This window comes from Neovison vison, chromosome 5, assembly GCF_020171115.1.
Source record: "Neovison vison isolate M4711 chromosome 5, ASM_NN_V1, whole genome shotgun sequence".
Taxonomy (NCBI): domain Eukaryota; kingdom Metazoa; phylum Chordata; class Mammalia; order Carnivora; family Mustelidae; genus Neogale; species Neogale vison.
In genome coordinates this window covers 83,475,372-83,490,606 of record NC_058095.1, presented here as the reverse complement: position 1 = coordinate 83,490,606, position 15,235 = coordinate 83,475,372, and the positions used below count along the sequence as shown (strand labels likewise).

General features: G+C 38.3%; 1 protein-coding gene and 1 pseudogene across 4 annotated transcripts in view; one reads left to right on the top strand and one right to left on the bottom strand.

Annotated features, from left to right (window-relative positions):
* The window catches only part of IFT88 (intraflagellar transport 88), a 155,175-nt gene that overhangs the window by 55,467 nt on the left and 84,473 nt on the right, over positions 1–15,235 (bottom strand). For all 4 annotated transcript variants that reach the window (XM_044249390.1, XM_044249391.1, XM_044249392.1 and 1 more), the window contains one exon: positions 14,295–14,410. In XM_044249390.1, the coding sequence (XP_044105325.1) occupies positions 14,295–14,410 (116 nt within the window). The remainder of the gene's footprint in view (positions 1–14,294; positions 14,411–15,235) is intronic.
* LOC122906905 lies at positions 7,276–8,620 on the top strand (annotated as a pseudogene).

Genomic DNA, 15,235 nt, shown 5'->3' with positions numbered 1-15,235 from the left:
TTTAAAATCTTTTTTTAAAATTTTCATTTTTACAGTTACATTCTATCTCTTCATTGTATTTAATTTTATTTTTGTATATATATGTTTTTATTTCTTTATCATTTTGGGATGCAATTTCCTCTAACAGACTAAAATACACCCAAAATCTAATGTATGGTTCTGTTCTATTCATCTGTCTGATCATATTCTTTTTTTTTTTAAAGATTTTATTTATTTATTTGAGAGAGAGACAGTGAGAGAGAAATGAGCGAGGAGAAGGTCAGAGGGAGAAGCAGACTTCCCATGGAGCCGGGAGCCTGATGTGGGACTCGATCCTGGGACTTCAGGATCATGACCCGAGCCGAAGGCAGTCATCCAACCAACTGAGCCACCCAGGCGCCCTGTCTGATCATATTCTTTCATTTTTTTTCTTCTTCCTTTCTGGTTTTTTTTTTTTTCCTGGCTCTGTAAAGTCTTTTTTAACTTTCATATTTACAGTTACATTCTACCCTTTCAAGGTATTTAATTTTATCTTTGTATATATATGTTTTTCTTTCCTTACAATTTTGAGATGTTGTTTCTATTAACAAACTGACCAACTCAAAATACAACTGACCAAAATACATAGCTCGTTTCTGTTCACCTGTTGATATGCCTTCCTTTTTGTTGTTGTTTTTTCTCTTTTGTTTTTTTTGTCTTTTAATTGTCATTTTTTACAGTTACATTCTATCCTTTCATTGTATTTAATTTTACTTTTGTCCACATATAAGTTCTTTCTTTATAATTTTGTGATCTAGATTTCTAACAGACCAAAATACATACAGGATCCAGGGTATTGTTTTATTCTGTTCACCTGCCTGATTATACCCTTTTTTCTATCTTTTTAAATTGTTTTGAATCTTCAAGATGTTTTTCAGTTTCAGGTTTCTTCTGATTCATTTAGTGTACATTTCAGTAGGGTCATTGTTGCCATTTTAGTATTTTGTTCACTTGTTCATCTATTTGTCTCTGGAAAGAATGACAAGACAGAAAAACTCACCTCAAAAAGGAAAACAAGGGCAGTACTGCTAGGAACCTAATCAGTATGGACACAAGTAAGATGTTGGAACTACAGTTCAGAATAATGATTATAAAGATACCAGCTGGATTTGACAAAAGCATATAAGATACAAGAGAATGCCTTTCTGGAGAAATGAAAGAACTAAAATCTAACCAAGTCTAAATCAAAAAGGCTATTAATGAGATGCATAAAAAATGGAGGCTCTAACTGCTAGGATAAATGAGGAAGAAGAGAGAATTAAGGATATAGAAGACAAAATGATGGAGAATAAAGATGAGAAAAAGAGAGATAAACAACTACTGGATCACCAGGGGAGAATTCCAGAGAAAAGTGATACCATAAAGTGAAACAATATTAGAATAATCGGGATCTCAGAAGAGGAAAAAGAGAGGGGTGCAGAAGGTATATTGGAACAAATTATAGCAGACAATTTTCCTAATCTGGGAAAGGAAACAGGTATCCAAGTCCAGGATGCACAGAGACCCCCCTCAAAAATCAGTAAAAATAGGCCAACACCACGACATAGAATAGTGAAACTTCCAAATCTCAGAGACAAAGAGAAATTCTGAAAGCAGCTTGGGACAAGAGGTTCATAACCCACAAGGGTAAAAACATTAGATTGGCAGAAGACCTATCCACAGATATCTAGCAGGCCAGAAAGAACTGGCATGATATATTTGGGATGCTAAGTGAGAAAAATATGCAGCCTTATTTTTCATTCAAAATAGGCATGAGAAAAAGCTTCCAGGACAAACAGAAACTAAAAGAATGTGTTATCACCAAACCAGTCCTATAAGAAATGTTTAAAAGGATCCTTTAAGCAAAGTGAGAGCCCAAAGGTAACACAGACCAGAAAGGAACAGAGCCTGTAAAGCAAATACATGTAGTGAGGAGGAGTCAAGATGGTGGAGAAGTAGCAGGCTGAGACTACTTCAGCTAGCAGGAGATCAGCTAGATAGCTTATCTAAAGATTGTAAACGCCTGCAAATCCATCGGCAGATCGAAGAGAAGAAGAACAGCAATTCTCGAAACAGAAAAACAACCACTTTCTGAAAGGTAGGACTGGCGGAGAAGTGAATCCAAAGCAATGGGAAGATAGACCCCGGGGGGAGGGGCCGGCTCCCGGCAAGAGGCAGAGCACAAAATCAGGACTATTAAAAGTCTGTTCCGCTGAGGGACATCGCTCCAGAGGATAAACCCGGGCGAAGCCCACGCGGGGTCAGTGTGGCCTCAGGTCCCGCGGGGTCACAGAAGGATCGGGGGTGTCTGAGTGTCGCAGAGCTTGCGGGTACTGGAACGGGAAAGCCGGCTAGAGACAGAGCCGACAGTAAGCTCACAGCTCGGGGTTACCTTGAACCGGTCGCAGGCTCGGTGAGCTCGGAGTGCGGCCCGACGTCAGGCAGACGGGAGTTACTGGGCGCTGTTCTCTGAGGGCGCACTGAGGAGTGGGGCCCCTGGCTCTCGGCTCCTCCAAGCTGGAGACCAGGAGGCCGCCATTTGTATTCCCGTACTCCGGAACACTACGGAAAACGCTCAGAGAACCAAAGCTCCTGAAAGCAAAGCCGAGTGGATTACTCAGCCTGGCCCCTGGTAAGGGCGGTGCAATTCCGCCTGGGGCAAAGACACTTGAGAATCACTACACCAGGCCCCTCCCCCAGAAGATCAACAAGAAATGCAGCCAAGACCAAGTTCACCTACCAAGGAGTGCGGTTTCAATACCAAGGAGAGCAGCAGAATTCCAGAGGAGGAGAAAGCAAAGCACGGAACTCATGGCTTTCTCCCTGTGATTTTTTAGTCTTGCAGTTAACTTAATTTTTTTTTTTCATTTTTTTTTTCTCTTCTTCTGCTAAAATTTTTTTTAACTTTTACCCTTTTCTTTTATAACGTTTTTAAACTAGTTTATCTAATATATATATATATATATATATATATATATTCTTTTGTATAGTTTTCTTTATTCATTTTCTTTTTTAAATTATTTTCGTTTCTTTTTTCTTTTTCTTTCTTTCTTTTTCAACCTCTTTTTATCCCCTTTTTTCCCCCCTCACGATTTGGGATCTCTTCTGATTTGGTTAAAGCATATTTTCCTGGGGTTGTTGCCACCCTTTTAGTATTTTACTTGATCCTTCATATACTCTTAGCTGGACAAAATGACAAGGCGGAAACATTCACCACAAAAAAAAGAACAAGAGGCAGTACCGAAGGCTAGGGACCTAATCAATACAGACATTGGTAATATGTCAGATCCAGAGTTCTAACCGGGCTCGAAAAAGGCATGGAAGATATTAGAGAAACGCTCTCTGGCGATATAAAAGCCCTTTCTGGAGAAATAAAAGAACTAAAATCTAACCAAGTTGAAATAAAAAAAGCTATTAATGAGGTGCAATCAAAAATGGAGACTCTCACTGCTAGGATAAATGAGGCAGAAGAAAGAATTAGCGATATAGAAGACCAAATCCCCAATATGGCAAAGGGAACGAGCATCAAAATTCAGGAGGTTCAGAGAACGCCACTCAAAATCAATAAGAATAGGCCCACACCACGTCACTTAATAGTAAAATTTACAAGTCTTAGTGACAAAGAGAAAATCCTGAAAGCAGCCCGGGAAAAGAAGTCTGTAACATACAATGGTAAAAATATTAGATTGGCAGCTGACTTATCCACAGAGACCTGGCAGGCCAGAAAGGGCTGGCATGATATTTTCAGAGCACTAAACGAGAAAAACATGCAGCCAAGAATACTATATCCAGCTAGGCTATCATGGAAAATAGAAGGAGAGATTAAAAGTTTCCAGGACAAACAAAAACTGAAAGAATTTGGAAACACCAAACCAGCCCTACAGGAAATATTGAAAGGGGTCATCTAAGCAAAGAGAGAGCCTACAAGTGGTAGATCAGAAAGGAACAGAGACAATATACAGTAACAGTCACCTTACAGGCAATACAATGGCACTAAATTCCTATCTCTCAAAAGTTACCCTGAATATTAATGGGCTAAATGCCCCAATCAAAAGACACAGGGTATCAGAATGGATAAAAAAGCAAAACCCATCTATATGTTGCCTCCAAGAAACTCATTTTAAGCCCGAAGACACCTCCAGATTTAAAGTGAGGGGGTGGAAAAGAATTTACCATGCTAATGGACATCAGAAGAAAGCAGGAGTGGCAATCCTTGGATCAATTAGATTTTAAGCCAAAGACTATAATAAGAGATGAGGAAGGACACTATATCATACTCAAAGGGTCTGTCCAACAGGAAGATCTAGCAATTTTAAATATCTATGCCCCCAATGTGGGAGCAGCCAACTATATAAACCAATTAATAACAAAATCAAAGAAACACATCAACAATAATACAATAATAGTAGGGGACTTTAATACTCCCCTCACTGAAATGGACAGATCATCCAAGCAAAAGATCAACAAGGAAATAAAGGCCTTAAACCACACACTGGACCAGATGGACATCACAGATATATTCAGAACATTTCATCCCAAAGCAACAGAATACACATTCTTCTCTAGTGCACATGGAACATTCTCCAGAATAGATCACATCCTCGGTCCTAAATCAGGACTCAACCAGCATCAAAAGATTGGGATCATTCCCTGCATATTTTCAGACCACAATGCTCTGAAGCTAGAACTCAACCACAAGAGGAAGTTTGGAAAGAACCCAAATACATGGAGACTAAACAGCATCCTTCTAAAGAATGAATGGGTCAACCGGGAAATTAAAGAAGAATTGAAAAAAATCATGGAAACAAATGATAATGAAAATACAACGGTTCAAAATCTGTGGGACACAACAAAGGCAGTCCTGAGAGGAAAATATATAGTGGTACAAGCCTTTCTCAAGAAACAAGAAAGGTCTCTGGTACACAACCTAACCCTACACCTAAAGGAGCTGGAGAAAGAACAAGAAAGAAACCCTAAGCCCAGCAGGAGAAGAGAAATCATAAAGATCAGAGCAGAAATCAATGAAATAGAAACCAAAAAAACAATAGAACAAATCAACGAAACTAGGAGCTGGTTCTTTGAAAGAATTAATAAGATTGATAAACCCCTGGCCAGACTTATCAAAAAGAAAAGAGAAAGGACCCAAATAAATAAAATCATGAATGAAAGAGGAGAGATCACAACTAACACCAAAGAAATACAAACTATTATAAGAACATACTATGAGAAACTCTACGCCAACAAATTTGACAATCTGGAAGAAACAGATGCATTCCTAGAAACATATAAAGTACCACAACTGAACCAGGAAGAAATAGAAAGCCTGAACAGACCCATAGCCAGTAAGGAGATTGAAACAGTCATCAAAAATCTCCAAACAAACAAAAGCCCAGGGCCAGATGGCTTCCCGGGGGAATTCTACCAAACATTTAAAGAAGAACTAATTCCTATTCTCCTGAAACTATTCCAAAAAATAGAAATGGAAGGAAAACTTCCAAACTCATTTTATGAGGCCAGCATCACCTTGATTGCAAAACCAGACAAGGATCCCATCCAAAAAGAGAGCTATAGACCAATATCCTTGATGAACACAGATGCGAAAATTCTCACCAAAATACTAGCCAATAGGATTCAACAGTACATTAAAAGGATTATTCACCACGACCAAGTGGGATTTATTCCAGGGCTGCAAGGTTGGTTCAACATCCACAAATCAATCAATGTGATACAACACATCAATAAAAGAAAGAACAAGAACCATATGATACTCTCAATAGATGCTGAAAAAGCATTTGACAAAGTACAGCATCCTTCCTGACAAAACTCTTCAAAGTGTAGGGATAGAGGGCACATTCCTCAATATCATGAAAGCCATCTATGAAAAACCCACCGCAAATATCATTCTCAATGGAGAAAAACTGAAAGCTTTTCCGCTAAGGTCAGGAACACGGCAGGGATGTCCATTATCACCACTGCTATTCAACATAGTACTAGAAGTCCTAGCCTCAGCAATCAGACAACAAAAGGAAATTAAAGGCATCCAAATTGGCAAAGAAGAAGTCAAATTATCACTTTTCGCAGATGATATGATACTATATGTGGAAAACCCAAAAGACTCCACTCCAAAACTGCTAGAACTTGTACAGGAATTCAGTAAAGTGTCAGGATATAAGATCAATGCACAGAAATCAGTTGCATTTCTCTCCACCAACAATAAGACAGAAGAAAGAGAAATTAAGGAGTCAATCCCATTTATAATTGAACCCAGAACCATAAGATACCTAGGAATAAACCTAACCAAAGAGGCTAAGAATCTATACTCAGAAAACTATAAAGTACTCATGAAAGAAATTGAGGAAGACACAAAGAAATGGAAAAATGTTCCATGATCCTGGATTGGAAGAATAAATATTGTGAAAATGTCTATGCTCCCTAAAGCAATCTACACATTTAATGCAATTCCTATCAAAGTACCATCCATCTTTTTCAAAGAAATGGAACAAATAATTCTAAAATTTGTATGGAACCAGAAAAGACCTTGAATAGCCAAAGGGATATTGAAAAAGAAAGCCAAAGTTGGTGGCATCACAATTCCGGACTTCAAGCTCTATTACAAAGCTGTCATCATCAAGACAGCATGGTACTGGCACAAAAAAAGACACATAGATCAATGGAACAGAATAGACAGCCCAGAAATAGACCCTCAACTCTATGGTCAACTAATCTTCGACAAAGCAGGAAAGAATGTCCAATGGAAAAAAGACAGCCTCTTCAATAAATGGTGTTGGGAAAATTGGACAGCCACATGCGGGAAAATTGGACAGCCACATGCAGAAAAATAAAATTGGACCATTTTCTTACACCACACACAAAAATAGATTCAAAATGGATGAAGGACCTCAATGTGAGAAAGGAATCCATCAAAATCCTTGAGTAAAACACAGGCAGCAACCTCTTCGACCTCAGCCGCAGCAACATCTTCCTAGGAACATCGCCAAAGGCAGGGGAAGCAAGGGCAAAAATGAACTATTGGGATTTCATCAAGATCAAAAGCTTTTGCACAGCAAAGGAAACAGTTAACAAAATCAAAAGACAACTGACAAAATGGGAGAAGATATTTGCAAACGACATATCAGATAAAGGACTAGTGTCCAAAATCTATAAAGAACTTAGCAAACTCAACACCCAAAGAACAAATAATCCAATCAAGAAATGGGCAGAGAGCTAGTACCCGCGCCTGGAATCGGGTCGCAACCCCAGCCGCGTCTGCCACCTGCCACTGCCTCTGGACCATGGACCCCCGCAAAGTGAGCGAGCTTCGGGCTTTCGTGAAAATGTGTAAGCAGGATCCGAGCGTTCTGCACACCGAGGAAATGCGTTTCCTGCGGGAGTGGGTGGAAAGCATGGGGGGGAAAATACCACCTGCCACTCATAAAACTATATCAGAAGACAGTATCAAGGAAGAAAAACCAGATAGTAAGAAGGCGGAGGAAAACATAAAGACAGATGAACCATCAAGTGAGGAGAGTGATCTAGAAATTGACAATGAAGGTGTGATTGAACCAGATACCGATGCCCCTCAAGAAATGGGAGATGAAAATGCAGAGATAACCGAGGAAATGATGGATCAGGCAAATGATAAAAAAGTGGCTGCCATTGATGCTCTAAATGATGGTGAACTACAGAAAGCCATTGACTTGTTCACAGATGCCATCAAACTAAATCCTCGCTTGGCCATTCTATATTCCAAGAGAGCCAGTGTCTTCATCAAATTACAGAAGCCAAATGCTGCCATTCGAGACTGTGACAGACAGAAATAAATCCTGATTCAGCTCAGCCTCATAAGTGGCGCGGGAAAGCACATAGACTTCTGGGCCATTGGGAAGAAGCAGCGCATGATCTTGCCCTTGCTTGCAAACTGGATTATGATGAAGATGCTAGTGCGATGCTGAAAGAAGTTCAGCCGAGGGCCCAGAAAATTGCTGAACATCGGAGAAAATATGAGCGAAAACGTGAAGAGCGAGAGATCAAAGAAAGAATAGAAAGGGTTAAGAAGGCTCGGGAAGAACACGAGAGAGCCCAGAGGGAGGAAGAAGCCAGACGACAATCAGGAGCTCAGTATGGCTCTTTCCCAGGTGGCTTTCCTGGGGGAATGCCTCGTAATTTTCCGGGAGGAATGCCTGGAATGGCAGGGGGGATGCCTGGAATGGCCGGAATGCCTGGGCTCAATGAAATTCTTAGTGATCCAGAAGTTCTTGCAGCCATGCAGGATCCAGAAGTTATGGTGGCCTTCCAGGATGTGGCCCAGAACCCAGCGAATATGTCAAAATATCAGAGCAACCCAAAGGTTATGAATCTCATCAGTAAATTGTCAGCCAAATTTGGAGGTCAAGCATAATGCCCTTCTGACAAAGAAAGCCCTTGCTGAAGGAAAAACAACTTCGATCACCTAATGGATGTCGCAATAATACAAACCAGTGTACCTCCGACCTTCTCATGAAGAAAGCTGGGGTGCTGTGAAGAGAGTCCCTACCCCTCTGCTCCCCATGCAACTGAAACATTCTACAATGGTTTGCCATTAGGGTATTCATTCAGATAATGTTTTCTTACTAGGAACTACAAACTTTAAACACTTTTTAAACCTTAAAAATATTTAAAAACATATTAAAAGGGTGTGTTAGTCCCTAAAAAAAAAAAAAAAAAAGAAATGGGCAGAGGACATGAACAGACATTTCTGCAAAGAAGACATCCAGATGGCCAACAGACACATGAAAAAGTGCTCCATATCACTCGGCATCAGGGAAATACAAATCAAAACCACAATGAGATATCACCTCACACCAGTCAGAATGGCTAAAATCAACAAGTCAGGAAATGACAGATGCTGGCGAGGATGCGGAGAAAGGGGAACACTGTTGGTGGGAATGCAAGCTGGTGCAACCACTCTGGAAAACAGCATGGAGGTTTCTCAAAATGTTAAAAATAGAACTGCCCTATGACCCCGCAATTGCACTACTGGGTATTTACCCTGAAGATACAAACGTGGTGATCCAAAGGGGCACGTGCACCCGAATGTTTATAGCAGCAATGTCCACAATAGCCAAACTATGGAAAGAACCTAGATGTCCATCAACAGATGAATGGATCAAGAAGATGTGGTATATATACACAATGGAATACTTTGCAGCCATCAAAAGAAATGAAATCTTGCCATTTGCGACAACATGGATGATACTAGAGCGTATCATGCTTAGCGAAATAAGTCAAGCGGAGAAAGACAACTATCATATGATCTCCCTGATATGAGGAAGATGTGATGCAACATGGGGGCTTAAGTGGGTAGGAGAAGAATAAATGAAACAAGATGGGATTGGGAGGGAGACAAACCATAAGTGACGCTTAATCTCACAAAACAAACTGAGGGTTGCTAGGGGGAGGGGGGTTGGAACAAGGGGGGTGGGGTTATGGACATTGGGGAGGGTATGTGCTTTGGTGAGTGCTGTGAAGTGTGTAAACCTGGCGATTCACAGACCTGTACCCCTGGGGATAAAAATATATGTGTATAAACAGTCAAGTTACAGGTAATACAATGGCACTAAATTCACATCTTTCAATAGTTACTTTGAATGGAAATGGGCTAAATACCCCAATCAAAAGACACAGGGTATCAGACTGGATAAATAAGCAAGTCCCATTGATAAGCTGTCTGCAAGAGACTCATATTAGACCCCAAAACACCTCCAGATTTAAACTGAAGGGATGGAAAACCATTTGTCATGCTAATGGACATCAAAAGAAAGGTGGGATGTCAATCCTTTTATTAGGCAAATTAGATTTTAAACCAAACTGTAATAAGAGATGAGGAAGGACACTACATCATAATTAAAGGGTCTCTCCAACAGGAAGATCTAACAATTATAAATATTTATGCCCCTAACATGGGAACAGCCTATTATATAAGCCAATTAATAATAAAATTCAAGAAATATATCGATAATAATAGTAGGGGACTTTAACACCCTACTCACTGCAATGGACAGATCATCTAAGCAGAAGATCAGCAAGGAAACAAAGGCTTCGAACAACACACTGGACCAGATGGACTTCACAGGTATATTCAGAACATTCCATCCGAAAGCAACAGAATACATATTCTTCTCGGGTGCACATGAAATATTCTCCAGGATAGATCACATCCTGGGTCACAAATCAGGTCTCAACTGGTACCAAAAAAACTGGGATCATTCCCTGCATATTTTTGGACCATAAATGCTTTGAAACTTAAACTCAATCACAGAAGGAAAGTTGGAAAGAACTCAAATACATAGAGGCTAAAGAGCATCCTACTGAAGAATGAATGGGTCAACCAGGAAATTAAAGAAGAATTTTAAAAATTCATGGAAACAAATGAAAATGAAAACACACTGTTCAAAATCTTTGGGATACAGCAAAGGTGGTCCTAAGAGGAAAGTATATAGCAATACAAGCCTTTATCAAGAAACAAGAGAAACGTCTCAAATACACAACCTAACCTTACACCTACAGGAGCTGCAGAAAGAATAGCAAAGAAAGCCTAAATCCAGTAGGAGAAGAGAAATAATAAAGATCAGAGCAGAAATCAGTGAAACAGAAACCAAAAAACAGTAGAACAGATCAATGAAACTAGGAGCTGATTCTTTAAAAGACTTAATAAACCAGTTTTGATAAACTCCAGGCCAGACTTTTTCAAAAAGAAAAGAGAAAAGACCTAAATTAATAAAATAATGAATGAACGAGAGATCAAAACCAAACCAAAGAAACACAAATAATTATAAGAATTTATTATGAACAACTATATGCCAGCAAATTAGATAATCAAGAAGAAAGGGATGCATTCTTAGAGACATATGAATTACCAAAACTGAACCAGGAAGAAACAGAAAACCTGAACAAACCCATAACCAGTAAGGAAAATGAAGCAGTCATCAAAAATCTCCCAATAAACAAGAGTCCAGGGCTGGATGGCTTCCCAGGGGATTTCTTCCAAACATTTAAAGAGGAATTAATACCTATTCTTCTGAAGCTGTTTCAAAAAACAGAAATGGAAGAAAACCTCCAAACTTGTTCTATGAGGCCAGCATTGTCCTGATCCAAAACCAAAAAAAGACCCCACCAAAAAGAATTACAGACCAATATCCCTGATGAACATGGATGCAAAGATTCTCACCAAAATACTAGCCAATAAGATCCAACAGTACATTAAAAGGATTATTTACCATCACCAAGTGGGATTTACTCCTGGGCTGCAAGGGTGGTTCAATAGCCACAAATCAATCAAGTGATACACTACATAAATAAAAGAAAGGACAAGAACCATACGGTCTTCTCAGTTTATGCAGAAAAAGCATTTGACAAAATACAGCATTCTTTCTTGATTAAAACTCTACACAATGTAGAGAAAGAGGGAACATACCTCAATATCAAAATCGTATCATATATGAAGAGCCCACAGCTCATTCTCAATGGGGAAAAACTGAGAGGTTTTCCCCTAAGGTCAGGAACATGGCAGGGATGTTCACTATCACCACTGCTGTTCAACACAGTATCAGAAGTCCTAGCCTCAGCAACCAGACAACTAAAAAAAATAAAAGGCATCTGAATCAGCAAAGAAAAAGTCAAACTCTCACTCTTTGCAGATGACATGATACTCTATCTGGAAGACCCAAAGAGTCCACCCCAAAACTTCTAGAACTCATACAGGAATTCAGCAAAGTGGCAGGATATAAAAATCAATGCACAGGAATCAGGTGCATTTCTATACACTAACAATGAGAGAGAAGAAAGAAAATTTAAGGAGTCAATCCCATTTACAATTGCCCCCAAAACTAAAAGATATGTGAGAATAAACCTAACCAAGGAGGCAAAGGATCTTTACTCAGAAAACTATAGAACACTCATGAAAGAAATTGAGGAAACACAAAGAAATGTAAAAATGTTCCATGTTCATGAATGGGAGAACAAATATTGTTAAAATGTTTATGATACCTAGAGCAATCTACATATTCAGTGCAATCCCTATCAAAATACCATCAACTTTTTTTCACAGAGTTGGAACAAATAACCCTAAAATTTGTACGGAACCAGAAAAGACTCAAATAGCCAGAGGAATGTGGAAAAAGAAAACCAAAGCTGGTGGTATCACAATGCCAGACTTCAAGCTCTATTACAAAGCTGTAGTCATCAAGAAAATATGGTACTGGCATAAAAACAGACACATAGATCAACGGAACAGAATAGAGAGCCCAGAAACAGACCCTCAACTCTATTTTTGATAAAGCAGGAAACTAATCTTTGACAAAGCAGGAAAGAATGTCCAATGGAAAAGACAGTCTCTTCAACAAATGGTGTCGGGAAAATTGGACAGCCACATGCAGAAGAATGAAACCGGACCATTTCCTTACACCACACACAAAAATAGACTCAAAATGGAAAAAGACCTAAATGTGAGATAGGAATCCATCAAATTCCTAGAGGAGAACACAGGCAGAAACTCTCTGACCTGGGCTGTAGCAATTTCTTGCTAGACACGTCTCCAAAGGTTAAAGAAACAAAAAACAAATGAACTATTGGGACTTCATCAGGACAAAAAGCTTTTGCACAGCAAAGGAAACAGTTAACAAAACTAAAAGGCAACCTGTGGAATGGGAGAAGATATTTGCAAATGGCATATCAGATAGAGGACTGGTATCCATAATCTATAAAGAACTTATCAAACTCAACACCCAAAAAACAAAAACCCAGCCAAGAAATGGCAGAAGACATGAACAGACATTTCTTCAAAAAAGACATTCAAATGACTAACAGACACATGAAAAATGCTCAACATCACCTGGATCAGGAAAATACAAATTAAAACCACAATGAGATCCCACCTCATACCAGTAAGAATGGCTAAAATTAACAAGACAGGGAACAACAAATATTGGGGAGGATGTGGAGAAAGGGGAGCTCTCTTACACTGTTGGTGGGAATGCTGGTGCAAGCATTCTGGAAAACAGTCTGAAGTTTCCTCAAAAAGTTGAAAACAGAGCTACCCTATGATCTATCAATTGCACTACTGGTATTTACCCCAAAGATACAAATGTAGTGATCCAAAGGGGCACCTGCACCGCAATGTTCATAGCAGCAATGTCCACAACAGCCAAACTATGAAAAGAGCTCAGGTGTCCATTGACAGATGAATGGATAAAGGAGGTGTGGCATATATATACATATACATATATATATATATGAATAATACTCAGTCATCAAAAAAATGAGATCATGCCATTTACAGCGACATGGATAGAACTACAATGTATCATGCTAAGTGAAATAAGCCAATCAGAGAAAAACAATTATCATATGATCTCACTGGTATGAGGAATTTAAGAAACAAAACAGGGGATCATAGCAGAAGAGAGGAAAAAATAAAACAATATGAAGTCAGAGAGGGAGACAAACCATAACAGACTTTTAATCATAGGAAACAAACTGAGGGCTGCTTGAGGGGAGGAGGTGAGGGCATGGGGTAACATGAGGGTGATGGACATTAAGGAGGGCTTGTGATTAATGAGAACTGGGTGTTATATAAGACTGATGAATCAGTGAACTCTACCTCTGAAACCAGTAATACATTATATGTTAATTAACTAAATTTAAATTTAAAAAATTAATTTAAAAAACCCAAAAATTCCTAACACAAACCCCACACAGATATCAATCAAATTATTAACCATTTCTTTATCATTCAAATGATTCAAAGTCACATTTAATGCTAAAATTCAATTTGGCCAAAAACAAAACAGACCAGAATTTTTCAATTATTTTTGAATCAGGTATGTACAAAACATTGGGATATGAACTTAAAGACAGCTTTTAAATTTTTAGTATACAATGTAAATTGATTACACGTTGAAACCAGCACAACTTACTTCTATTAGGACTCTTTCAGAAATGAAACCTTGTCTTAGGACCAAGTCAATTATTTTTTAATTGATAATGAAATAATACTTACTTGCTGAGTATGAATAAAAAAATACATAATGAAAAGGACCTTAAGGAAGTATTTTTTAAAATTTTTGCATAAAGGAATAATATACTTATCATAATAAAGACCAAGTAAAATGGAATATCATTCAACAAAATGGAAATAATATGTTCATTAATATTTGCTCATATAATATTTATAATATGTTTATCAGATTCTAATTTTAGGGATAAAATCAAATCCCAATAGAAGGCATTTTAGTAAACATGAAATCAGTATAGTTACTTACTGTATAAGAGAAGCTCTTTCAAAGTATTGAATGGCTTTTTCACAAAACTGGGTGTCAATGTAATAGGCTCCAAGCCACTCAATGACTTCAATGTTAGAAGGGAAATACCTGTATGACTGGAAAAAAAAATGGAATGTGAGAATACAACATCAGTGACAACGTATAATTTACATCTCAACATTTTACCTACTAAATGGATTAATTTATCCAATGTGAAGTTTCTTAGTAAAAAAGTATGAGCTGTCTGTCATAAGTATTTTCTAAGTTTTGAAACTACAAGATTTATAAAACTTAACATTTGTTTGATATATTTTTAAATTACCTATCAATAGCTTTTTGATGTACTGATAGATGATCTGAGTCAAATAAGTAATAGAATTAAAAAAGAGATGAAAATAATGCTTCAAGGGAACAATTTTTACCTTTAATTTTCTTATTAAATTAATAAAGAGCTAAATTTATATTCCACAAGTGCTTTATTTTATTTTAAATCACTCTTCCTTTTAAACTGGCAAGCAAGATCCTAGCCAACAGGATCCAACAACACATTAAAAAGATTATCCATCATGATCAGGTGGGATTCATCCCTGGGCTACAAGGATGGTTCAACATTCGTAAATCAATCAATGTGATACAACAAATTAATATGAGAAGAGAGAAGAACCACATGGTCCTCTCAATTGATGCAGAAAAAGCATTTGACAAAATCCAACATCCGTTCCTGATTAAAACGCTTCAAAGTATAGGGATAGAGGGAACATTCCTGAACCTCATCAAATCTATCTATGAAAGACCCACAGCAAATATCATCCTCAGTGGGAAAAAGCTTGCAGCCTTCCCATTGAGATCAGGAACAAGACAAGGATGCCCACTTTCACCACTCTTGTTCAACATAGTATTAGAAGTCCTAGCAACAGCAATCAGACAACAGAGAGAAATAA